Here is a 26795-nt window from a genome sequence, read left to right as displayed (position 1 = left end):
TGCGTAATGTTTAGACTCCATTTTACAAGTCTGAGAAAAGGAATGCATGAGAGATTCTGTGTAAGCTTCATGAACTCAGAAATCGTTTCTCTTGTTCACTTCCGTATTCCTTGTACTTAGCACATATGAAGTTATTAGCAAGTGATTATTGAATAAATGTTCATGGGGATAGGAGGCTAGGGTAGGAGGATTTGATTAGAGTTAAAAAAAAGTTACTTTTAACCCAAGATGTAAATATTAGTTAATACAAATGAAAGTTATTGTAGTCACTTGTTGCTTGATAAGCATCAAAAGATGCCCAATTGAATTGTATTGGTAAATGCTATAGTAACAGAAGTCTATTAATATTAATCAGGAATTTGCTTATGATACTATTTTGATCTTGACTGTTAACATAAGATTAAAATACAACTATTAAAACCTGTAAAACACCATTTTTCATTTGAAACTCTTGTTTAAAATATGGGACTTGGAGAAGACAACCTTTGAATTGATTATAAATAATACCATAGAGAGCTATACTCAAGAAATTTACCTATTTTTGTGTGTTTACTGCCATGCTGCCACCAAATGGCAAATTAATAATATTACTGTATCTGTTACATTAATGTGGTGGAAGACCTAGTAAAAGTAATGCATGTTGAATATTTTTTTTGACAAGGTTAATTTGTTCATAGAGTTTTGACAAAATGAGAAATAACAGGTGTTAATATGTTTAGATCTGTAGCTACAATTCTTCCGCCAAAATGGTTAGAATGGTTTCTGTTGTCTTCTAACATACTGGAAAGGCATGGTAGAACATAGCAATAATCACTGTGACAGTAATGATTAAAAACTGTTGATTCTTTCAGAATAATAGGAAATGTGCTTGACAGTGTACTTTCATACGGAGGATTAAATTCTGATAGTAGATCCAAGTCATTGAATTAGTCTGAGAATTAAAGCTCTAGAATATTTTAGGCCTAATTTTATTTGAAGACAAGCCATTTCATTAAAAATAACTGTTGGGATATGAGCCTGGGAAAATTATTATACAAGAGTAAACAAAGAGAAGCAGGGAGTTCCCATCGTGGTTCAGTGGTTAACGAATCCGACTAGGAACCATGAAAATGCTGGTTCAATCTATTGCTGTGAGCTGTGGTGTAGGTCGCAGACATGGCTCAGATCCCGCATTGCTGTGGCTCTAGCATAGGCCAGGGGCTACAGTTCCAATTCGACCCTTAGCCTGGGAACCTCCATATGCCACGGGTGCGCCCCCCCCCCCCCAAAAAAAGAAAAAAAAAGACAAGCAGCCCAAATATTTAGTTTTTAGGACATTGGTTAAATATAATAAGATATTACCTTTGAATGTAAGATTATATAATCATTGAAAGTGTTATGAAGGGACCTAATAAAGGGTCCCTAATAAGAGCATAGGCAAGGTCCACATTGTTAAGTGGAGGACAGGAAAGAAGGAAGTTACTGAACAGTATAACATTAGCACAGATTTTTTTAAAGTATATATATACACACATACATATATATATGCATATATATACACATATATGTACACACACACATATATATATAGAAAATAATAGAAATACTTATGTATTTCTAATCTGAACATGTTTTAAATTAGAAATTATGTGGATTGACTGTTTTATACTTTATAGACAGTTTCTTAGATATCCCATGAAGTAATTATTTTTTTTCTGTTATACTCTTTTTTTATTATTTTTTTATTAATTTTTTTTTATTTTCCCACTGTACAGCAAGGGGGTCAGGTTATCCTTACATGTATACATTACGTTTTTCCCCCAGCCTTTCTTCTGTTGCAACATGAGTATCTACACGAAGTTCTCAATGCTATTCAGCAGGATCTCCTCGTAAATCTATTCTAAGTTGTGTCTGATATAAGCCCAAGCTCCCGATCCCTCCCACTCCCTCCCCCTCCCTTCAGGCAGCCACAAGTCTCCCATGAAGTAATTATTTAATAAATGTTACAGCAAATATATTTGGATAGTGTTTTTGTTTTTGTTTTGTCTTTTTAGGGCTGCACACACAACATATGGAAGTTCCCAGGCTAGGGGTTGAATTGGAGCTGCAGCTGCTGACCTATACTGCAGCTCAAGGCAATGCTGTATCCTTAACCAACTGGGTGAGGCCAGGTATTGAACCTGCATCTTGTGGATACTAGTCGGATTTGTTACCACTGAGCCACAATGGGAACTCCCTTTTGTTGTTGTTGTTTTTTAATCAATGGGAATGTTTTGTTGTTAGCAATTCCAAGAATCTAACCTCACTTTTTTTTTTTTTTTTTGGTCTTTTGTCTTTGTTGTTGTTGTGTTGCTATTTCTTGGGCCGCTCCCGCGGCATATGGAGGTTCCCAGGCTAGGGGTCTAATCGGAGCTGTAGCCACCGGCCTACGCCAGAGCCACAGCAACTCGGGATCCGAGCCGCGTCTGCAACCTACACCACAGCTCACGGCAACGCCGGATCGTTAACCCACTGAGCAAGGGCAGGGACTGAACCCGCAACCTCATGGTTCCTAGTCGGATTCGTTAACCACTGAGCCACGATGGGAACTCCAAAATACTCTTTTTTAACTCATTCAAGCATTTGGGTAATGAGCAAGTCAGAAAAAGGAAAAATTGTCAAACTTAACAGAGAAGGGATAAAATTTGATTTGGAAAACGGTAGAAAATGGCAGACACCATCGTTATAATTTATTCCATTTATTTTTTCTTTCCTGGTAATGTGTGTTGGAAACTAGAGTTAAATTTAACTGTTTTGCTATATGATCCACATAAAAGTTGTAATTTTCCTCTTTTACCACTGGATGGTGCTTTTGCATTGATTTCTGCAAATTTTCTAAATTGATGTTAAGGAATCATTTTAAAATTCCTCATGAAGAACAGTGAAATTAAGACCAATAACACAGTTCGTCATATAGATAGGCAGATTAAAACTAGCAAAACGTAATCATCATTTGTAATCTAACGTGCAGTTTAATTTTTTAGAAAAGATGTGTCTGTGTATGAAATGGTTAAGAGCTATATATACCTGACTAGATGTTCTAATGTAATCTTCAGTCTGCCATTTTAGAAACATTTTGGATATTTTGATTTTTTAAGTGATGCTGTAATTTAAATAGCATCTAGGAGTTCCTGTCGTGGCACAGTGGTTAACGAATCCGACTAGGAACCATGAGGTTGCGGGTTCGGTCCCTGCCCTTGCTCAGTGGGTTAAGGATCCGGCGTTGCCGTGAGCTGTGGTGTAGGTTGCAGACACGGCTCGGATCCCTCGCTGCTGTGGCTCTGGCATAGGCCGGTGGCTACAGCTCCGATTCAACCCCTAGCCTGGGAACCTCCATATGCCGCAGGAGCGGCCCAAGAAATAGCAACAACAACAACAACAACAACAACAAAAAAAAAAAGACAAAAAAAAAAATAGCATCTAAATAAAACAGTTTCCAAATTTGTAATGTTAAAAAAATTCAGATAGCTCAGGCTTTAAATTGTCCTTGATCATTTTGTCTTTTTCTCCTATCTAATAGCCATCTAAACTTCTTTTATTAAAGCTTTTCATTTCATAAATATTCAAATTATCTTGTTAGTTATCAAATGACTTTGATTGTTATCCTGCTTAAATACTTAGGTCCGTAGAGTTTATTTGGGATTGTAACAAGCTTGTGGAGATTTCCCTCCAAGGAAATAATAATTTCGTGTTATAAAGCATTCTTGTAATTTTATTTTATTTTATTTTTTTTGTCTTTTTAGAGAAAAGTTACCACCCACAGCCTATGGAGGTTCTCAGGCTAAGGGTCCAATTGGAGCTGTAGCTGCTGGCCTACACCACAGCCACAGCAACTCAGGATCCGAGCCGTGTCTGCGACCTACACCACAGCTCAGGGCAATGCTGAATCCTTAACCCACAGGGCAAGGCCAGGGATTGAACCCAAAACCTCATGGTTCCTAGTCGTATTCAATAACCACTGAGCCATGACAGGAACTCCCATTCTTATATTTTAAAAAACCAAGTAAGTATAGACACCAGAACATTGGTTTCTTCAAACACCTTCCTCTGAGGTCTTATTTCTCTAGTCTAGTCTGTCATTACTATTTCCTTTTCTGTTCTTTGAGAGGTTGTTGTTTTTTTCTTTTCTTTTTTTTTACTTTTTAGGGCCACACCTGTGGCATATGGAAGTTCCCAGGCTAGGGGTCCAATTGGAGCTACAGCTGCCAGCTTATACCACAGCCACAGCAATGTGGGATCTGAGCTGCATCTGCAATCTACACCACAGCTCACGGCAGTGCCAGATTGAGGCCAGGGATGGAACCCACACTCTCATGGTTACTAGTTGGGTTCGTTTCCACTGCACCACAACGGGAACTCCCAAAAGATTTTTTTTATATAAAAATAAAGTTACATAATGCCTGTAATCATGAAGAGGGGATAAATTGTAGTATTTGTTTCTATCAAAAAAATAAAGTTATAAAAACAAGCATTTAAATTACCACTTCTTGTAGTCTGGTCTTCACTAGCATTTTGCTGCTTTTGTGGTGTGGATCTTGAGGCCAGCTTTGAGTCTCTAGAGCCTCCGTCTGCACTCAGTGCACAGCGGTGCAGGTTCTCCTGAGCTGTGGGTAAGTGGCTTTGCCTTCAAGGTTTGCTTCTTAACAGCAAGCCTTCACCTAGACAGTGTTCGGGTTTTGACCCCCAACTTTTATTACTTACTGGAATGTGAACTTTTGTTATTTAACCCCTCTAGGATTTATTTTTCTTTACCTGTAAAACAGTGACTGAGTTTAGCAAATCACGACTAAGGAGTAATGATACTCAGAAGAAAACAAATATGTCATCATTAGAAGGAAAGAACAAATTATCCATAATCCTGCCACTGATCTAAATTCTATTGTTGCTTAAAAAAAAATCCATCTAATCTTCATTATTTAAACCATAATGTGTGTAGTGGTGTGTTCCACTTAACATTTTTATGAGTATTGTCTCATTTAAGAAATTTGGTTTCTGGCGTTCTTGTTGGGGCTCAGCAGTAACAAAACCGACTAGTATCCATGAGGATGCCACTTCAATCCCTGGCCCTGCTCAGTGGGTTAAGGTTTCAATGTTGCCGTGGTCTGTGGTGTAGGCCAGCAGCTGTAGTTCCAGATTCACCCCTAGCCTGGGAACTTCCATGTGCCACAGACGTGGCCCTAAAAATAAAAAAAATAAAAATAAAAATAGAAAATTTGGTTTCTAAGTATCTTTCAATTACATTGTATGATATATTTTATATATTAAATCATTTTGTTATTTAACAGGTTGTTTTTAATGTTTTGTTATCAACGCTCCTTCAGTAAAATCTTGATAGGTAAATTTTTATAGGTTTCACATTACTTCTGTATGTCTGTGTTCTTGCAAGTCAGAATGTTAGTTTAAAAACTTTGGAAGATTTATCAGTGCTACTGACAGCAGTTGGCAAAATTTTTTCCCCCAGAAGAGTCTTGATTTATTCCTGTCACCATCCTTTGCGGTCTCTGGCCTAGACTATTGTAGTGGCCTACCACTGTTTTCTTTGTCTTTAGTATCACCTTGTTTTTAGGTCATCCTTCTCACTACATCCACAGTGAGACCTCTTCAGATACAAATTTGGTTATGTACCTCTTTTTTTTTCTTTTTTTTTTTTTTGTCTTTTTAGGGCTGCACCCACGGTACATGGAGGTTCCCAGGCTAGGGGTCAAATCAGGGCTGTAGCTGCTGGACTATACCATAGCCACAACAACGCCAGATTCAAGCTGTGTCTGCAACCTACACCACAGCTCAAGGCAATGCCGGATCCTTAGCCCACTGAGCAAGGCCAGGGATCGAACCTGCATCCTCATGAATGCTCATCAGATTTGTTTCTGCTGAGCCATGATGGGAACTCCAGATTATGTCCGTCTTTGACTTAAAGTTTTTTAGTGGTCTCCCCACCATTTTGCAGTTAAATGTATATACTTTAATATGGCATTCAAGACCCTTCATGAATTGGCCCTTGTCTGAATTTTCCAGCCTTAGTTTATGCAACCCTGCTATATATTTTGTGGCTAAGCAGGTAGGAAGAGAGCATTCTAGGCAGAGAGAACAGCATATACAGTGACACAGCTGTATGAAATTTTGTGGTGTTATTTGAATTATAACAAGTATGTTTATATTTTTGAAATTTACAGACAAGGTGGTGGTGGGTGTCTTCAATGTTGTGTACTTTAGTAAAATTTAGTTGACTAAAAGCAGGTATTTTATTTATGATTTAGAGAAGTAACTGGTGGTATAGAAAATTGTTAATCAGGACTCTTAGGTACAAATGTCAGAAATCCCAACTGAATGCAAGAGGAACTTGATTTTTTGGGCTCTAGGGATCGTCAGGCAGAGCTCCATCCAGGACTTGGTGACAGTGGAGTCTCTGTCATTCCCCATCCTCTTTAAAGCTCTGTCCTTTTTTTTTTTTTTTTTTTCCTACAGGCAGGTTAGCTTACATTTCCTTACAGTCCCAAAAGGAAAAGAGAGAGTATTTTTCATGGTATTCTTGGCAGGAAATGTCTGCTTAGATTGTTCATTCCTGAACTAACAAACATGTGGCCAGTCCTGGGTCTCCTGTGTATCTGGACCAGATGCACTCCCTAATGCAAGGGCTTCTTGGGAAAGAACCTATGTCTGCTACAGAACTGGAGAAAGGAGACCCAAGAGTTGAGAGACCATTTTGGAGGTAGTTTTGATAATTCAGGTGGGGACTGAAGTGGGTCTGCACTAGGTCACTGTGGGTGAAGAGAGCTTAGGAAGATTTTAGGTAGAATGTCTGGAACTTGGCAACTGACTCAAAGTGGGAGATAAAGTAAGGGAAGGCTTTTAGATAATTCTTTTTGTGTTCTGGGGCACTCTGTATATGATAGTGTCATTGCTATTAACCAGCCTGGCAATTTCAGAAAAAATCCTTTGGGGAAGTAGACTACAGATGGTAAGCTGAATTTTGACACACCTTGAATCTGAGATAATGGAACATGCAGGTAAAGGGGCCCATTGAGCATTCGGAAGTTGTTTCTGGAGATTAGGATTGGAAATAAAGACTTGGAAGTATCACATAAATGATAGCTCATATTATAGAAATAGATGGGATTGTCCCAGAGGAGATTGTAGACCAGGAGGAAGAAAAGTGGTCTGAGAGGCAAGATACTTAAGTATAAGAGATGGAAACAAAGCCAAATGAAAGGGACCGAAAAAGGTTTAGAAAAATAGATGAACACTTTTTGAAAGTAACAAGAAAGTTTAGTAAATATTATTGGTGTCCGGTACTGTAGAGTAGTTGAGAAAACTGAAGATTTGCAGTCTGTTATCATTGAGGACTTTAGCGTAATATCAGTTGAGTGGTGGTTGACCATGAAGTTTGGCTGCAGTACGGAAGAAACAAGTAAAAAATGGAGTAGTAGCTTGTTAGGGAAACAGAGAAGTTTTCTGAAGGCTGAATAAGAGGAATGGAGACAGCAGTGAGGACTAAAAGTGATGTAAGAAAGGAGTTGGAGTTGATAAAATAAGGTCTCTTAAGAAGACTGAAATAGGGGTTCCCATCGTGGCTCAGTGGTTAACAAATCCGACTAGGAACCATGAGGTTGCGGGCTCCATTCCTGGCCTCACTCAGTGAGTTAAGGCTCCAGTGTTTTTGTGAGCTGTGGTGTAGGTCACAGAAGTGGCTCAGATCCCACATTGCTGTGGCTCTAGTGTAGGCCAGGGGCTACAGCTCCAATTCGACCCCTAGTCTGGGAACCTTCATATGCTGTAGTGTGGCCCTAGAAAAGACCAAAAAAAAAAAAGATTGAAATATTTTTGAGTAAATGTACTTTTTTTCCCTCTGTGTCTACAGGTTCACCCCATCATACAGCAAAGTCATTGAGGTCTGGTACCTGGCATTGAAGAAGTGTTTAGTAAATGACTATTGAATGAAGGAAAGATCAGAGGGAAAAATTGCAAATAGAGATATTTTGGGGGTTAGTCAGAAGGAAGTTCAAGGAATCCATCTTTGTCGTCCTCTTTCTCTCTGAGGGAGAATGCCAAGAGAGAATGCCTCCCCAGCTTACTTACCTGACAGCACTGCTGTGAAGAACCAGCATGAGAACAGATGTGAAACATCCTTAAATTAGGAAGTGCTGGTACAAGTGGAGGGGAGTAATAATTTTCGTTTCTAAAACATCTTAATTTTGAAAGGGGCTTGGAGTCAGATGACACTCAGTTCTCACCAACTCAGAAATCCCATTTGCTTCCTTAACAAGTGCTGATGTAACTTCTCTTAGGTGTGTGATGTGTGGGAAGAGCCAGGCTTTGGAGACAGATGGGCCTGGATAAGAATCCAGTTTTCTCCACTTCTTAGCTGACGTGATTAAACCGATTTCGAGTTTTAACTTGTCTGCCTCAGAATTTATCTGGGCAATGGGGTCTATTTTGCAGGCATGTTGTCACAAATTAAGTACCCATTAAGTGCCTAGAACCATCATAGGTATTCAGGTGACCTGGGATGTTCATCCCTGCCCAGTATGAATGGCCAGCCTGTTCCATCTTCAGATAAAATAATGCTAGGTAAAAAAGTACTATCTTACATTGAGCTAGATTTTATCTCCCTGCTTGATTCTAGTTCTTACTTCTAGAACTGTGCAATTTGAAATCTCTTCACAATGATAGCACTTCAGATGTTTTACAGCTATCATATTCTCCTTGGCTCCTTTTCAGATGAAACATCTTTAGCTCTACTGACACTTAGGATGTGGTTTTTAAATCCACGATCATTCTGGCTGCCATCTTTGAATGTGTTTCGGTTTCATTACTCTAGATGCGGTTTGACCCTATGTCTAGTAATTAGATTTACTTTTCATAAAGGAGAAAAGCGAGATTAATAGGAAACATTTTTGATATAAAACTTTGATTTTAATTGGTTAAAATTAAAGTGTAATTATATAGGTTCATATTCTAAAGTGTACTGTTTTCTTTTCTCAGTAGCATTTGTGAAATGATTGCCTTTGGTCCTTCCCAAAACAAATTATTGATGATTAGTTTTTTCTCCCTTTTAAAAATAAATCTCCAGAGCCCTCAGAGTATCTCATAATGGTGGTAAAATTAAACTATTGAAATAAAATGCCAAGATTTAATCTTTCTATATAGTAAATAATATACTGTTAGTTGCCTACTCACTGGCCATTACCCACTTCCTTCCTTGCATGTCCCAGTTTTGTTTGGTTGCCCCTGGCTTATGTGACTTGGAGAAATCCCTAATAGTGTAAGCTAATCAGAGTAATCCTTCTTTGCCTGGTCATGATTTGTTTAGAAAGGGACATGTGATTGGCCAAGTCTGGTCATATTTTGGGGGAAGTCAGTTTAGGTAGCTTCTGTGAAGTCTTCTTTGTATCTGAAAAGGTAGACACAGAAGGAAACTCCCCCTTCTCTTGGATAGCAGTATGTGTCTGATATGATGCCTTGCAGTGACTACAAAGGGAAATATGCAAAGGTCCATGTTGAGTCTGACAGAAGAGCTGGAAAGAGCTCAGGTGTTCTACCTGATGGTGTTGAGTAAAGATCAGTCACCTTGGAACTACCTTATTTTACTACTTTTTGTTCATGATGATAATAAGATATCAATAAAAAAACAGTAAAGATATTGTTTGACCCAGTTTGATGTGACATACTATTTTAGTTTAGGATAGCCCTAATATTAAAGAACAAACATATTTGTTAGTCTGTTGCACAGAAGAGTAGATATTTTTGGTGGTAGGCCAATTTAGATGTAATGATGAACCTGGTAATTGTGAGGTCACATTAAAATTATATTGCAGTCAAAGTTTCATAGATATTCTTATATTACTGAATGTTTTCATTGTGAACAAAACAGACTAAAGAATTTCTGTCATTGGACATTCCCTGTGGCACAGCAGGTTAAGGATCCAGCATTGTCACAGCTGTGGCACAGGCTGCAACTGTGGTGTGGGTTTGATCCCTGGCCTGGGAACTTCTGTATGCCAGAGGCATGGCCAAAGAAACATTTCTGTCATACAATAACTGATAGCACGTTTAACTACCCAGTTATTTAAGAATGAGCTTGTTATCAATTCTGACAGGGACCCTCTTCTTTCCACTTACAAAGTTAAAAATTGACTACCTTTAAAGGAATTGACATTGTTTTATTCTGAAATAACATTAGGTTATAAGCATGACTTTGTACATGTTTATCGAGGGCATGAAAATCTATTTATGCAGAAAAATTCCATGACTGAGACACATTAGAAACACCCTTTCCTTCTTTCAACAATAGAAACTTCTTTATAAAATTTTAGATAGCACTCTTTAATAGAGGAAACTAAAGAATATGAAAAATGTTGTAAACTATCTGAGTCATCACTTGGATTTGAAAATAGTTACTTTCAGTATTTTTGTCTCCACCCTTCTATGGTTTAGAAGAATGTGAATCATCATCTTTAGTATTTCCCAACGGTAGCTACTTTGAGGTGGAAGTTTGGCGTATGCAGTCCCAATTGGTGTTTGAAATAATTCATGTGCACTTCAGCTACTGATCTTACTGCCCTTGTGGGAATTCCGTGGATGGCTCATGTAATTATTGCTTATAAAGGTAAACATTGAGTAACCATAGCAACTTATTTTTAAATTGAAATTTTTCTTCCTTTGGTTTTTAAAGTACAGTAACTTGATACTATATTTATCTCAGTGTCACTCCATTGTAGAAACCAGAATGAATTGCAAATAACCTTTCCTCAGTTTTTTTTAAAGGAAAGCAGAAATTCAGCCTGTTTAAAATATGAATCGTATACACTACTACTTTGTAGTATTCAGCCTAAGTTGTCTTTGAGACAGTTGCTAAAAGATTATTCATTACATAAATAATAATGCAATGATATGTCAGAGAATGTGTTTCTCATGGGCCTGGTAAACATAAGTTACATGGCAGACATGCTGCTGGTTAGCATAAATTCCAGCCCCAAATTGTACTAATAGGTGATCAAGTAGGATATTTTTACAGGTAATACAATGTAAAAAACTTTAATTCATTCTGGCCTTTAGTCTGAATTATAAATACCTTTTTATGAAGAAAATAGTCTAACCTTAAAAAATACTGTCTAAATACAGTAGTACATATTTTATAATGAGGTAGGGCCCCCCCCCCCTTAGTTTTGATATACTGGGTATATTCTAAGAAACTACCCATATTGTTATGTTCAGTTTGTTAAAATTTGCTTTCATACTTTTCAAAGGAAACAGTTTTTTGTTTTTTAAGACTGAAGTCTGAAAACAGTCATTTCAATATTGACTTAGATCTTAAGTTCTCATTTATAACTCTTGAATCTACTCTCTTCCCAGAAAGCCCATTCCATTTCCTGTCTTCACTGAAACTCACTGTTTTCATAAGTACGTGCTTCTCCACAGGACTTCTCAAGTATAGCTAGCTGTCCCTTTGCTCACAGCCATTATATCCTAGGAAAATGTTTCTAGTCTTCATACCTATGAAAACATTCTCCAGAGCATATGGAAGTTCCTGGGCCAGGGATTGAATCTGAGCTGCAGATGTGACTTCTGCCACAACTGTGGCATCACTAGATCCTTCAACCCACTGCACCAGGCTGGGGATTGAACCTGCACCTCTGCAGCAACCCGTCCCACAATTGGATTCTTAATCACTTTGCACAGCAGGAACTCTTCCTCCCTCCTTCTCCTTTTTATGGACGCATGACATATGGAAATTCCCAGACCTGGGATTGAATCGAAACCGCAGCTGTGGCCTGTGCCACAGCCATGGCGATACCAGATCTGAGCCGCATCTGTGACTTTCACTGCAGCTAACAGCAATGCTGGATCCTTAACCCATTGAGCAAGGCCAGGAATCAAACTTGCATCCTCACAGAGACAATGTCTGGTCCTTAACCTGCTGAGGCAGAGTGGAATCTCTGAGATCTTTCTTTCTTCATGTTGGTATTTTTTTGGTATAAACTTCCCTCTTAGTACTTTTGCTACATCTGATGAGTTTTGGTATGTTATGTTTTCATTTTTGTCTCAAAATACTTTCTGACTTCCCTTTTGATACCTTCTTTGACTCACTGGTTGTTCAAGACTGTGTTTAATTTCCACATTTTCTAGTATTCCTTCTGCTGTGGATTATTAGTTTCTTCTCAAATTTATTAAAATTTACTTTGTGGCATAAGATGTCATCTATCCTGGAGAATGTTCTTTGCTTGCAAAGAGTGTATATTCTGTTGGTGTTGGGCAGAATGTTCTATATATGTCTTTTAGTTCTGTGACAGATATTTTAAGCTGATAAATTTAATCTCCTATAAAAACTGTAATTTCTTGCCACCTACCCTGTGTTATTGATGTCACCATTTACGTATTTTTGTATTTTGTGTCCATTAACACATTTTGTATTTATTTTTAATGTTTTTGACTTTTAACTTTTATACTAGAAATAAGCATTAAACACCACCATTATGGTATGATAGTGTTCTGCATTTGTTTACATGTTTACCATTTCCAGAAGGTTTTATTTTCTTCTGTGTTAATGTTGCTGCTCAGCATCCTTTCTAATGAGCTAGCCTGTGCAGTCTTAGGAGGAGGATTCCCTTGTACGTGACGAGTCACTTTTCTCTTGCTCTGTTTTAGTGTGTCTTGAAGTGGTTTTTTTGTTTTGTTTTGTTTTGTTTTATTTTTTGAGGAGTCCTTTGGGCTTTCTGGATCTGGATATCTATTTCCTTTCCTAGATTTGGGAAGTTTTTGGCTGTTTCTTTGCATAAGCTTTCTGGCGCTTCTGTCTTTTCCTGGTGCTACCAATTGCAAGTCTATGTGCCTGAGGCACATTGAGACCAAATAATACCGAAACATCAGAGTTTGGAGCAGAGAAAAGTTTATTGCAAGTCTGTGCAAGGAGACAGGTGGCTCATGCCCTAAAAAATACAAACTCCTCAAAGTCTTTCAACTAAGCCCTTTTATAGGAAAGGTGAATAGGGGTATGGTTAGTTGTTGTAAACTTCTTGATATGGAATCCTTTGTTCTTGGCAGCTGTCCATGTAGGTCTGGTCATGGTCATGGTCAGGGTCAGATCACCATGTTCCTATAAACCTCCATCAAAGTAAATGTTAATTCTCTGTTCTGCAACTTTTTATGTAAAGGTGTAATATACAAGAAAGGGAAGGGGAAGTTTCCTAGTGTCACCAATGTGGCACAGGTTCAATCCCTGTGCCCTGTGTTTCCACCTGCTGTGGGCATGACCACAAAAAAAGAAAGAGAAAAAGAAATGGGGGGCGTTTCCATGTGGTGCAGTAGGTTAAGGATCAGGCATTGTTGAAACTGTGGCACCTGGCCTAGGAACGTCTGTATGCCTTGAGTGCGTCTACAACACACACACACACACACACACACACACACACACACACACACACACACACACACACACACACAAAGAAGGGAGGCATTAAATTCTATCTCTATGCTTCCTTGCAGCTTTTAATGCTTAATAATTCTCATAAGCAAAGTGACATCATTGCTCCTCATTTTGCTTGTCCAAGATCCCAAGCATCAACTTTTACCGTTTGAGGTCTAGGGAGTCTCAGCATGGGCCAGTTTCCCTGCCCAGCCATACACCATAGCCTACACCATAGCCACAGCAACACCAGATCCTTAACTCACTGAGCAAGGCCAGGACTCAAACCCACATCCTCATGGATGCTAGTAGGGTTTGTTACTGATGAGCCATGATGGGACTCCCTTTTTCCTTTTTGTTCCTCTGACTAGATAATTTCAAATAATCTGTCTTTGAGCTCACTGACTCTTCTGCTTGAAGTACTCTGATGTTGAGTCCCTCTATTGAATTTTTCAGTTTGGTTATTATATTCTTCAGTTCCAAGATTTTTTGGGGGTTCTTTAAAAATTTTTTTGTCTGTTGAAACTTTTACTTTGTCCATGTATTGTTCTCTTGATCTCAGTGAACATTTTTATTAACTCTTATTTTGAATTCTCTGTCAGGTAATTCATATATCTCCTTTTCATTTGGATCTCTTACTGGAGCTTTATCTTGTTCTTTTGTTTGGATCATGTTTCCCAGTTTTTTCATTTTCTTTGACTCCTTGTGTTGGTATCTATACATTGGAAAAAACAGACATCTCACCTAGTCTTCATGGACTGGCTTCATACAAGGGAAAATCCCAGCCACTCAGCCTGGCAAGAGTTTCTAGGGCCATTTCAAACCTTTGTACTAGTCCCTAACCCCCATCTTTATTCTTAGCAAACCCCAGACAACTATTGTGTGCTAGGTCTTGTTAGCACTTTGAGACAGGTAAGACAGAAAAACAGTCCCTCTGATGGCACCTGGAAAAGTTGGAACATCGGACACATAGTCCAATATTTCCGTTTCTGGGGAGAAGCTGGAGTTCGTGGGTTTTCCTGTGCTGAGCCATTGGGGGAGGGGGAGGGCGGCGGTGGTGAGAGGTTGAGTCCTTGTGTGCTGATCCAAACTGCTATCTTTGTTCTCAGTGGCCTCCAAGCATCAGGAGTATGTCAGGTAGAAGCAGGGTCCTTGGGTACTCCCCAGAAAAGTTAGAACATTAGCGGCATGGTTCAGCTCTTACCCTCCCCAGGGGAAAAGTGGGATCTGGATTTTTTGCACCTGCTCATTCTGTACTGAGCTGGGGGAAGGGGTATGACGAATGGGTCTGTGGTAGACCAAACTGCCTTCTTTGTTGTCAGCAGCCGCCAGGCACCTAGAGAATGTGGAGTCCCATCAACACTCTGAGATTAGCAAGACAGATGCCAGTTCTTCAGGCAGCACCCCCCAAATTGGAGCGTTAGACATACAATTTAGTCCTTTACTCCCATCCCCAAAGAGAAGTTTATTGCTGGGGTTTCTTGCCTATTGATGGTGCTGTGCCAGGGATAGGGGTTACAGCAAAAGGCTGTATCAGATTTTACTACATGCTTCAGTGTGGCTTTTTTTTTTTTTTTTTTTTTTTCTCTCCACACTCCTGGGGTGTGGAAGCCTCTTGGCTGGTTTCTGGTTTCTGGGTTTCACAGAGGGAATGGGTCCAGGTAGTATTGGTAGGTTAGCTTGCCCATGGCTTCCTGTTCCACCACGTTGCTGATGGTGCTTTCTCCATGTCTTTCCTTTATGAAAACCAAGTTCTTTAACCTTTACCATGTTTATCTTGATCTTTACTTTTTAGTTAAATGATGCTAACTTATTTTTTCCTCAGAGTCAAACTTATTAAAAAAACCCAAATCTATGATCACTGTCACCACTTATGGTACTTCCTTTTCATGAATTAGCCTACTCTTATCAGGGACATAAACTCATAAACTATTAGAACTGAAAACCATTATAAAAACTATTTGATCAGTTCCATTTTCTTCAGTAGTAAGATGAAGGTTCCTAAAGAAATAATTAGGCAATGTGCTGACAGAAGGCTACCCAATTTTTGTTAACTTAAACATATGAACCCTGTGTGGAGCCCTAGTGGTATGCAAAGAACATCTGAATAATAAAGAAAATGGCTCCTATGAAGTTCATGTACTTTGTTTCATAAGAAAATATGTTACTGCCTTCAAGCCAAGGTTAATATTGTGATAAAGTTAGAGAGGTGTGTGTATGCTTTGAGAGAAGAGAAAAAAGAGATTCTACTAGTGAGCAAGTCATGACAAATATTTAGGAAACATCAGCTAAAGCCATTATCCACATACAGATGGAATCATATAGAATTTGGCTTTATGTGTCTGGGTTATTTTACTTATTGTAATATCCTTCGCGTTCATCTATGTTGTTGGAAATGGTACAATTTCCTTCATTTTAATGGCTGAGTAATATTCCATTCGTCCATCAGTGGACACTTAGGTTGTTTCTATATCTCGGCTTTGCGAATAATGCAGTGATCACAGGAGTACATACACATCTCTTTGAGATACTGGTTTAATTTCCTTTGGTATATACCTACAAGTGAGATTGCAGGATCCTGTGGTAGTTTTATATTTAATTTTTTGAGGAACCTCGTACTGTTTTTTCTTTTCTTTTCTTTTCTTTTCTTTCTTTTTTGTCTTTGTCTTCTATGGCCACACCCGTGGCATATGAAGGTCCCCAGGCTAGGGGTCTAATCAGAGCTGTGGCCACCAGTCTACGCCACAGCCACAGCAACACCAGATCCAAGCCGTGTCTGCAGCCTATGCCACAGCTCGCGGCAATGCTAGATCCTTAACCCACTGAGCAAGGCTTGGGATCGAACCCGAAACCTCATGGTTCCTAGTCAGATTTGTTAACCACTGAGCCATGGCGGGAACTCCTCCATACTGTTTTTCTAGTAATAGCTGTACCAATCTACAATCCAGCCAACAGTGTACACGGGTTTCCTTTTCTCCACATACTCACCAACACTTGTTGTCTCATCTTTTTGATATAGTTGTCCTAAGAGGTGTGAAACGAAATCTCATTTTGGTTTTGCTTTGCATTTTCCTAATGATTAGTGATGTTGAGCACCTTTTTTGTTGTCATGTACATATTGCTCATTTGTATGTCTTCCTTAGAAAAATATCTATTTGGGTTTTTTTAGCTCACGTTAAAAATCAGGTTATTTGGTTTTGTGGAGTTTTTTTTACTATTGAGTTGTATGAGTTCCATATATATCTTGGATATTAAACCCTTATCACATACATGAAGGTGAAGGTGATAGATGACAATAGATGACATTTTATAATCATTTGGTGTAATGTGCATAGTGTAGTCAATATATTAATATTAAATATTTGTTGACTCAGTTGCTGCTGTAATTTTGGTGAATGCCTTAAGACTAGGATATTCTTACCAAAAGGTTTTTAGATTATTTCTTTTGTGTGTGCATGTGTCTTTTTAGGTCTGCAGTCGTGGCATATGGAAGTTCCCAGGCTATGGGTTGAATCAGAGCTGCAGCTCCTGGCCTACACCATAGCCACAGCAACACCAGATCCTTAACTCACTGAGCAAGGCCAGGGATCAAATCCACATCTTCATGGATACTAGTCAGGTTTGTTACGCTGAGCCAGAGTGGGAATCCCTATATTATTTCAATGTACTGGACTTTAAGTAGGATTGAAGCAAATCCTAGGAGTTTTTTCAAATTCTTTAGAAACTTTTTAATACTTAGAATTGGGCAGTTTTGGGATTGTTAATACTTAGTTTTCAAATCGTGAGGGTACATGCTAAGATACAGATTTTGGGTTTTAATTTAAAACTGACTTAAAGCTTGAAGGAAACTTAGATGTGACATAACAAATCATATTCCCCATTTTATAAATTTGGAACTGAAGAAAGCCCAAATTGCTTGAACTCTAGTAGTATTAGTTTCCTAAGACAGAAGCCTGGTAGTTGAGATTACCACCTTCTCCCTCACTTCTACATCCAATTTGTTAGGATGCCCTATAAATCCTATTTCTAAAGTATATCTCTTTTCATTTACATGCTCAGCATCCTAGCTTAGATTACTCATTCTTTTGGATTACTGCAGTGGTCTCCTTGCAGTCCTTTGACTTCCATTCTTCACTTCAATCCATTCTCTACACTGAAGTCACATAAGCTTTTAAAGTAAATCATGATGACTGTGTTGCTTTAAAAGTTTTGGTGACTTCTGGAGTTCCCATTTTGGTGCAGCGGAAACAGATCCAACTAGGAACCATGAGGTTGTGGGTTTGATTCCTGGCCTTGCTCAGTGGGTTAGGGATCTGGTGTTGCAATGAACTTTGGTATAGGTGGCAGACGTGGCTTGGATCTGTGGCTGTGGTATAGGCTGGCAGCTGTAGCTCTGATTTGACCGCTAGCCTGGGAAGCTCCATATGCCTCAAGTGCAGCTCTTAAAAAAAAAAAAAGTTTTGGAGTTCCCGTTGTGGCTCAGTGGTTAATGAATCAGTTTTGGAGTTCCTGTTGTGGCTCAGTGGTTAATGAATCCGACTAGGAGCCATGGGGTTGCGGGTTCGATCCCTGGCCTTGCTCAGTGGGTTAAGGATCCGGCATTGCCGTGAGCTGTGGTGTAGGTCGCAGACGCGGCTTGGATCCCGTGTTGCTGTGGCTCTGGTGTAGGCCAGCGGCTACAGCTCTGATTAGACCCCTAGCCTGGGAACCTCTATATGCCGCAGGAGCGGCCCAAGAAATGGCAAAAAGACAAAAAAAGAAAAGTCATTAAAACTTGTTTTCCTTTTTTTAGCTATTTCTTGGGCCACTCCCGCGGCATATGGAGGTTCCCAGGCTAGGGGTCTAATCGGAGCTGTAGCTGCCGGCCTACACCAGAGCCACAGCAACACGGGATCCGAGCCGCGTCTGCGACCTACACCACAGCTCACGGCAATGCGGGATCCTTAACCCACTGAGCAAGGGCAGGGATTGAACCCGCAACCTCATGGTTCCTAGTTTGATTCGTTAACCATTGCGCCACGACGGGAACTCCTTAATGACTTTTCAAGCACTTAATCAAAAATACAGTCTTTGTAACTTGGCTTTCAAAGCCCTGTGGAGTCTGTTCTTTCTCCAGCTCTATGTGCCATTGTCCCTCATGATTGCTTTTTCCAGCCACATGGACCTTTCTTAGTTCCTTCCCTTCCAATTTTTTTGGATTGGCTGCTTATTCATAATTTCGTGTTCCCAGCCTAGCAGAAAGCCTGGCACATAGTAGATGGTGAATAAATACAGATGAATGGATGCATGAGTCATTGACTGACTGGATGTTACTGAGCCTTCATTTCCCATGTATAAATTGTACACTAGTACCCACCAGTGGTGATTGAAGATTCAGTGAGAATATGTGTGATAGATATTCCCTTTCCTTCTGCTGATTTTCCTTTGCTTACCCAGGATAATATAGTGGATTGTTCTTCAAGCTGTTTTCTGGTCAGTTATTGTCTCTGTTACTATTCGTTGTGGCTGGTGTTTATAATTCATTTATTGAAAATTTATACTGCATTAGTGTATGGATAATAGAAGAAAAGGTGTATACCCACTGATAGATGATTACAAGTTTCTTCCTTAGAGTTAGGTTTGGCTCCATGTGAAAAGAGACTAAAAATCACAGTGATGTAAACGAGTTAGAACTACTTATTTCTCTTTAACATAAAAGTCAGAAACGAGGCACTCCAGGTCTTTTATGGCAGTTCTGACCCACAGGTCCTCAAGGACCCAGATCCCCTTTAGCCTGCTCTTCTACTACCCTGGACTCTGGCCCTTATTTGGTCTAAGATGGTGGCCAGTCATCCGTTATTCCAGGATGCAGAATGGATGTGCCACTTGTCCTTTTAGAAAGTTTTCTGGAAGTCGTACAACTGAATTTTGTCCTGTGTCTCCTCGAAGGGAAGGGAGGCAGGGAAGTGTAGTATTCATGCTATGGGACTCTGTACTTAACCTAAAAACTTAAATGTTCTAGTTGAATGGAAAATGGCAAGAGTGGATGTAGAATATAGGTCTTTGCAAAGAACACATCAGATTAATACGTTAACATATTTAACATTATGTAGTATATAGTAATTAATATTAAAAGGTTAACAATTTGTTATTTATTATCATAACAAATGGTAGGGTGAAGCCACCTGAGATCTTCAGATAACATTGGTTGTCATTTTGGAGGTATGATTGAGTAAACATTTAAAAAATGAAAAAATTGTAAGTTCCCCTGTGATGCAGTGGGGTAAGGATCCAGGATCCTGTGTTGCTGCAGCTGTGGTGTGGGTTGCAACTGCTGCGACTGCTGCACGGTTTGATCCCTGGCCTGGGAACTTCCGCATGCCGTGGGTGTGGCAAAAAAAGAAAAGAAAAGAAAAGAAAAAAATGGCCTAGTTGATAAGTACATTACATGTAGAAAATTAAATCTGATCTTTTACAGGGATTTTGAACTCACCATTTTAAAAATACGTAGTGACATTTTTGCAGTGGCTGTACTCATCACAAGGAAATCTGACCAGTAGTCTAGAGAGCAGATATTCTTGATTCCCTTCCCCTTCCCTCTGTCCCATTTGCTTTTAAATCAGTTTAGAAGACTTTTTCTGAAGTATCTAAACTGATGAGGCATGTAGCTCGAGAATTTTTCAGGAAACTTGAACTGTGAGAAATGTTTCTGAAACATGATTTGAACTCACTTCCTTGCCATCTTTTACCACAGGCTTTTTATCTTTTAATACTCAGAGTAGTTTGGCACAGAGTAGCCAATTAGCATACCCTAAGTAAAATATTTTATTCTGTAATAATCATCCTGGAGTTCACGGATTTGTAAGAGATAAGATGAGGTTTGAGTTGATTTTCTGTGCAGAAAGGAAAAATCATTTGTGTCAAGAAAAAAAAAATCGTAACAAAATTGGGAACCTAAAAATAATCTTTCAAGATGTTAAATTTTTTTATCAGTAAGATGAAGTTTTTAAACCAGCTTTTCCATTAAGTGATTTTGTGAAGAGTAGGAGTAAGCTTTTGATAGGATCCAGTTTAGCATAAAGAATGTGGAAGGATTTTGAAGTTGTCAGGGTTGAAATTGTTGGCCTATTAAAAAGTTAATCTAATTTGGCCTAAAAAGTAAATGCCTTAAGAAAAAAACACATCCTCTTACTGTTGTTACAGTGAAAAAAGAAAACAACAAAAAGCAATGTTGAACTTAAATTTGCACAATATTTGTCAGAAGTTTTTTCTCCATTACTAGTTTCTTAAATACTTAGTTACCTGCCTCCTTTTCCTTTGAGATGTGAGTTCCTTGAGATTAGGGGCCTATCTCATTAAGTAGGAAATATAAAACAGTGCCATATGGTGCTCTTAACTTATATTTCAGTATTTTTATAATATAATAGTCATGGGCCAGTATTTTTTACCCTTTTCCTTTGCCTAGACTGTAAAATACAATGAATGTGGAGGAGTGCACAAACCTATAGTCCTACTTCTTGCCTAAGTTTTGCTGCTCCCTTCCTGTGACACTTAGTAAGCACTAGTCTGGTTACTGGAGTATAAAGCCAAGCTTCTGCCAGTCTCTTTAGAGGTGGGACACTTAGTAACTGAATGGGGGAAATCTCCAGATGCCAGCCTGAATCCCTCCAGTAGGGGAAGGTTGTCAGTAGCTCTTTTTTTCACTTTCTGGCTTCACAAAGATATCTTTCAACTACCCTAAATATCCATGATAATATTGTCTTTATTTTAAACTTCACTATGAATAATAACATTCATAAAGTAGATTCTGTTCAGTCTTTTAATAGATGTTGAAATGATTCACAGGAAGATTAAGTAACTTGCTCAGGGTCAAACAGTTAGGTTTGTTAGTGGGCAGCTCAGTTAGATTAGTTTGGCAACAAAGCCTGTCTTCTCATTCGTTGCACTGTTACAGTATTTTTCCTAGGTAAAAATCTCTGTAGATTATTATTCTTAGAAATCTAAGAAGTGTGGACTCAGGGAATTTAAGTAGCTTGCCTAAGGACACAGCTAATAAATAATGGAATCAATTTGAACTCCAGGTAGGCTGTTTCCTAAGCCTGGAGTTGGAGCTGCCATTCAGTACCCTGGTTCTGTGTGCCGTCAACGTCTGCATGTAAGCTGCTCTACTCATTCTGCTGCCCCTTCGCATGATAAAAATACGTGACTCTTCTCCCCATTGTCTGTTAAAAATTTGCCACTCTAGTACAGTCTTGTGACAGAATTTATTTTGATGAAATTATTTATAGGTGGAAGAAATTGAAAGGAAACAAAATGTGTATAACACAGCCCCTGCCTTCAAGGAGCTTGCTTTCTTGTTGGGAAAAACCTAAGTATGGAAGTTGACCTAGAATAAGAAAACAAGATGTACCTGCTTAACTCTTAAGTTGGTGAACTTAATACACTGGATACTTTGGAGCAAGTTAAAATTGTCTATATAAAAAGAGATTTTTGAGGGCTTTTGTGGGGGGAGGGGAACCTTAACAGTAGGACATAGGATATTGTTACTATAGTGGTTTCATTTGCAGGTGCTTCAGATATCAAGGTGATATTTTTTATTTGACCATGTGGTGATAGTTAACATCATTTTTGTGTGTCAAAATAGTCTTCAATTTGGCTTAAAACCATTTATGTATTTTAAAATAACTATGTGAGTCGTTAGCATATTTTAATATCTTGGTGCAGTTATGTTAGGGTGACAGGTTTTTTCATAAATTGATAGTTAATAGTTTGTGTTCTTAAACTCTGGCATTCTTATATTATTTGCATCATGCTAGGTTTTTTTTTTTCTTCTTCTTCTTCTTATGCTTTGATAAGTAAACTGACTTAAACATGTGAGGTAACATTAGCCCTAAAATACCTATTTAAAAATAACTTGTTTCGGAATGTTACCGCAGTAAATAGTTTGTTCCTTGTTACCTAAACTTTTCACAATCATTATAGGTAACTTGTCTTTTAAGATTATTTTTACGGTCTAGTATTAAAGGTTGTAAAGATCTTGGGAGAGTGTGTGCATACAATCAATGGAAGCAAAATAGATTAGAAAGAGCATGTGTTTGTAATTAGGCACAACTTTACTAATTTGCCTGAGTTTGGATATAATACTTAATTTCTAAGTCAGTTTTATCCTCTATACGATGGGAATGTAGCAAGATCATTGTGAATATTAAATGAGAACGTATAACACTTAGCACATCACAAACGTTCAAGACTTAGGTTTATTAATTAAAATGCTGGTTGATAGAAGAACAGAGATTGAAGAGCAACCATGGTATTTTCTTTTTAATTTTTTGGTTGGGGAATATCCCCATCCTTAAAAGTAAACAGAGAAAGGGAGAGTAAAGAGAGAAACAGAAAGCCAACAATAAATTAGTTGTTTTTGATACTTATTTGTAGCTTTGGGATAATTTTATACAGAGGGAGACAATTTGTTTGCTTTGCGTTACCCTGTGCCTTTTCGAATTACAGATAATTTACTACCAAGGGCTTGAAACAATAGTTTTATGAAGCTGTTTAACAGATTTTAAGGCTTTATTCCATATCCAGATAGGAAGATAGAATTATTTCATTTCATTGTGAAATTCGAATGATCGATAGAATTTTAGAATTAGGATTTCTGAAATATGAAATTTTTTTTCTCTGAAAGTATGACTTGATTTATTAAATTCAACAACTTAGAAGTTGTTAGTAGACCTTAAATTTCTTTTGTTTAAACTTCTTTGCATTCTTGAAAACAGCATTCATCTAGTAGGTTAAAAAATGATCTTGGTAAAATAATAAAAAGAAAACCTTAGGTTCATGGTGTTTATATTCTCATGAAATACTTCTTCATCTCTAGTTCTCTTTCATGGGTTTACTGCAGATGTTCTTACTGAAACTGTCACTTTAGGGTTAAACATTTGCTGTATTGTAACATACGAAAGCAGTTAAGCTGTTTGGAATTGTTTACTTGCTGAAACCAGTGTTAGTCAGCAGAGGCAGTACACCAGATTTCCTTGTGGCTTTTAGTGGAAAATGTTAAAAGCGCACTCATTTTTCAGTTATAGAATTTTTTAGTTTGATCTGGATTAGTCACAGAACTGGCATGAACCTTCTAATTGTGAAGGCTGTCCAAATGCACTATTTTTTTCTCCTGCTAGAGGAAGTTACATCCCGAGCAGTAGCTCAGCTCTCTGGTAAGTGTAACATGTGAGCATTACTAGGCATTTCATCCTGCAGTTCTGCAGTCTTTGCTCTTCAGACTGTTGCTCAGTTGGAATGCTTCTGTGGGGCCGATCCTGGGCTCCTCGATTTTTCAAGGATCTACTCATTTGGTGGTGTCTGTGGCGTTTTGCAAGATCATCTGAGGAACAGGAAAGCATCTAAAATTGACTGAAAAGGATAACTGTAGCGGTTTTCACGGTGGAAGGAAACTATATTGGCACAGAGGCAGATGACTGAATAAAGTAGTTGGCTCAAAGAAGATGCACAGTCTGCTGTTTTTTTCTCTGAATGAAGACTATTTAATGGAAGCTGTATTCATGTGGAGATCAAAGAAAACACTGGAGTGATAAACTACTGGGGTCCCCCCTCCCCTTTTCTTTAATGAAAAGCCTGAAGCAGTAATTTGAGCTCAAATGCCTTCTAATTCCTTCGCAGCCTGCCTGTTCCATTAGGATTCTCCGCTAACACGGTTTTTGCTGGGTGCCTGTGCCCTTTTACTGGAGCACCACAGACAACTGCCTGATGGAGGAGGAATGAACGCTGCGCCTCGCTTGTACTGTCCATGGGAATAAAGCTAACTGTGTTTCTTCTCTTACATGGGATATCTGGATTAATCAAGCCGTATTCCAGCACCAAGAGTCCTATTGTCTCTTGTGGTCTGACTCATCGCATGTAAATGTACTGCAGCTTTGCTATTAATGCAGACTGTTGTCTTTTTTCTTTCTCAAACACAGTAAGAATTGTCAACCTCTGAGCAACATTTTAAGAATTTGTGTTGAGCTCTTGGATGTATTTTTTTCTGGATAGTATCTGCATCAAACCATTGAAACTGAAGAAATGAAGATAAATTAGAAGTGGAAACAGAATAGTGAGATTTTATTTTTTATTTTCGATTATAAGCAAGGCAGCTACTGGTAACTATATGACCTTGCAGGCAAGAGTGATCATCTCTGCCACAGCAGTTGTTTCTCATCTTACTCTGCAGTGTGTGGCATTGTTATCCAATGATCAAGTCAATTTCTGTGAAACAGAAAATGACTATTTTGGTAGGGGGAAGTATTTTTAAATGAGCTTGTACTGCACTGCTTTAGTTGTTGACATGTTGATGTGAAATTTCTTTTAAGTATTATAGCAACCCAACAAAAAAAAAAAATAGAATTTTGTTGTTTTTAGGAAGTTACAAGTTATGTAGGTATAATTTTAAACTTCACTTTTTCCGATGGTACTTATTAACTTTAAAAAACCAGCTTCGCTGTTCAGAGAATGATTCAGAGTGTTGTACAGAAGAGGAGGAGGAAAAACTACTTGTGCTCTTCCAACTGTGACTTTTATCACATAGCTTAGAATTCAGTTTTTTAAAAGAGCGAATGAGTCGAGTGTGTATTGTTGTTTTGGAGGAGGTAGAAGATGAGCCTCCTGCATTCATTTCTAAATTGCCACAGGAAAATAAATCCCTACATTCTTCACCTTCAGGAAATGTATTGGTAAGATACGAGAGTTTATGTATTTACTGTATTCTACTGAACTAGTAGGGTAAATTTTACTTTTTAAGAATAAACATTTCCACTAGTTTCATAAAGAATCCAAATGAAAGCCATGTAAGTGTGTGAATATGATGCAATATTATGTGTGTATAAATGCACACATTTCTGATTTTCGCTTTTTGAGATGTTTAGATATCACTTCAGACTTTGTCTCTTAATCTCTTAAAAAGACTTTTAAAAATAATTTGAGAATAGTAGTTATAGCAACCATGTTTCTGTTTTCACTTTGTGGTTTTAAAAACTGATGTAACAAGAATGAGGAAATGTATGTTATAGGAAAGGTTGACTACTGCCAGCAATACTGAGGCACAGCCTTTTAGAAAGTAACGGATTTTATGTACTTATATGCACAGCTGTAATGTGAAAAGGAATCAGACTTCATCTTTAACCTTAATTTGAATACTGTTGTTTAATTGATATAATAACATACCTTATTAGAGAGGCTATGTCATTGATGAAGAAATTTTTGTATTTAGACAGGCACTTGTCTGCCCCTTCGTGTTATTCAGGTATACAGTAATTTTTGGTCTTTGAATAGTGTTGATTTTCATCAACTACCAGGTTTTGTTTCTTTGGATTTTTATCTTTATGCATGTAATGCTAACCATGCAAATTACTTTGGTGCCCTAAACAGAACTTTTCAAGGAGGCCTTCTTTCTTGGGCTTCCACATGGACTGATAACTGCATGTCTGACAAGTTGTGTCCCACAAGTAGATATTGAGATGTCTCACTTGTATTTGAAAGAGACATCCTTTTTGTCAGATACATAAGTAAAAGGCCTGCACTCGTAAAATAAAATCCGATTATACTTATTATACTACCTAATTTTGGTCATGCTGAATTGGTTTTTTTTTAATTAGGCCTTCTTTTATTTCCAAGGAAGAATCCTATACTTTCATGCAGTTTGACTTCATGAAACTAGATTCATGTCAAAAGCCAAGTGATCATTATTATGATACGGAAGAAAAAATTTAGTTTTTTCTTGTGGTGTGATTAATGTTTTTATTACTCTCTTGTATTTTAGCCATCACTGGTGCAAGCTATATTTAATGGAGATCCTGATGAAGTTCGAGCACTAATATTTAAGAAAGAAGATGTTAACTTTCAGGTAAAACAATTTCACTGATACCAGCCTTGAAATCTACTTTAAAAAAAGCTCTTTCCTAGAGTTATGATTTTTGTTAAAAGACATAACAATTCTATAATGGCTGTTTTAAACAAGGGTAGAAGTGACTTGAAGCAAAAAAGAAGGGACTGAACATAAATATTCAGGGTAATGGCTAAAACACAGGAAAACTAGAAGTCAGTCGGCATTTTATTCCTCCAGCTTTTTTTACTTTGAAAATTTTCACAGAAGAGTTGGAAAAAGTACTCTGAATACCCATAGATCCAGCATTGATAACATTTGACACATTCTTTGCTTTCTCTTCCATATTTATACAGATTATATTTATACTACACATATATTTTTTCTTTCTTTTGCTGAATCCCATTTAAAAATAAGTTAAAGACATCATGAGACTTCACTCTTAAATATTTGTGTGCATTCGAGATGAGGGTTCTTTTTTGTGAACTTGAAATAAGAGACATGTCTGTTTGTAATATATCT

The 26795-nt window shown here is 38.1% G+C and overlaps 1 protein-coding gene across 11 annotated transcripts in view; it reads left to right on the top strand.

Annotated features, from left to right (window-relative positions):
* Positions 1-26795, top strand: part of ANKRD28 (ankyrin repeat domain 28) — a 212889-nt gene that overhangs the window by 53243 nt on the left and 132851 nt on the right. For 3 of the 11 annotated variants that reach the window (XM_013981383.2, XM_021068208.1, XM_021068212.1), the window contains exons 1-2: positions 23608-25125; positions 26211-26294. In XM_013981383.2, the coding sequence (XP_013836837.1) occupies positions 25009-25125; positions 26211-26294 (201 nt within the window). In that variant the 5' untranslated portion in view covers positions 23608-25008. 11 annotated transcript variants of the gene reach the window in all.

The sequence above is a fragment of the Sus scrofa genome, chromosome 13, assembly GCF_000003025.6.
Source record: "Sus scrofa isolate TJ Tabasco breed Duroc chromosome 13, Sscrofa11.1, whole genome shotgun sequence".
In the NCBI taxonomy this organism is placed as follows: domain Eukaryota; kingdom Metazoa; phylum Chordata; class Mammalia; order Artiodactyla; family Suidae; genus Sus; species Sus scrofa.
The sequence above is the reverse complement of the archived record's forward strand: the minus strand, read 5'-3'. Positions and strand labels throughout refer to the sequence as shown.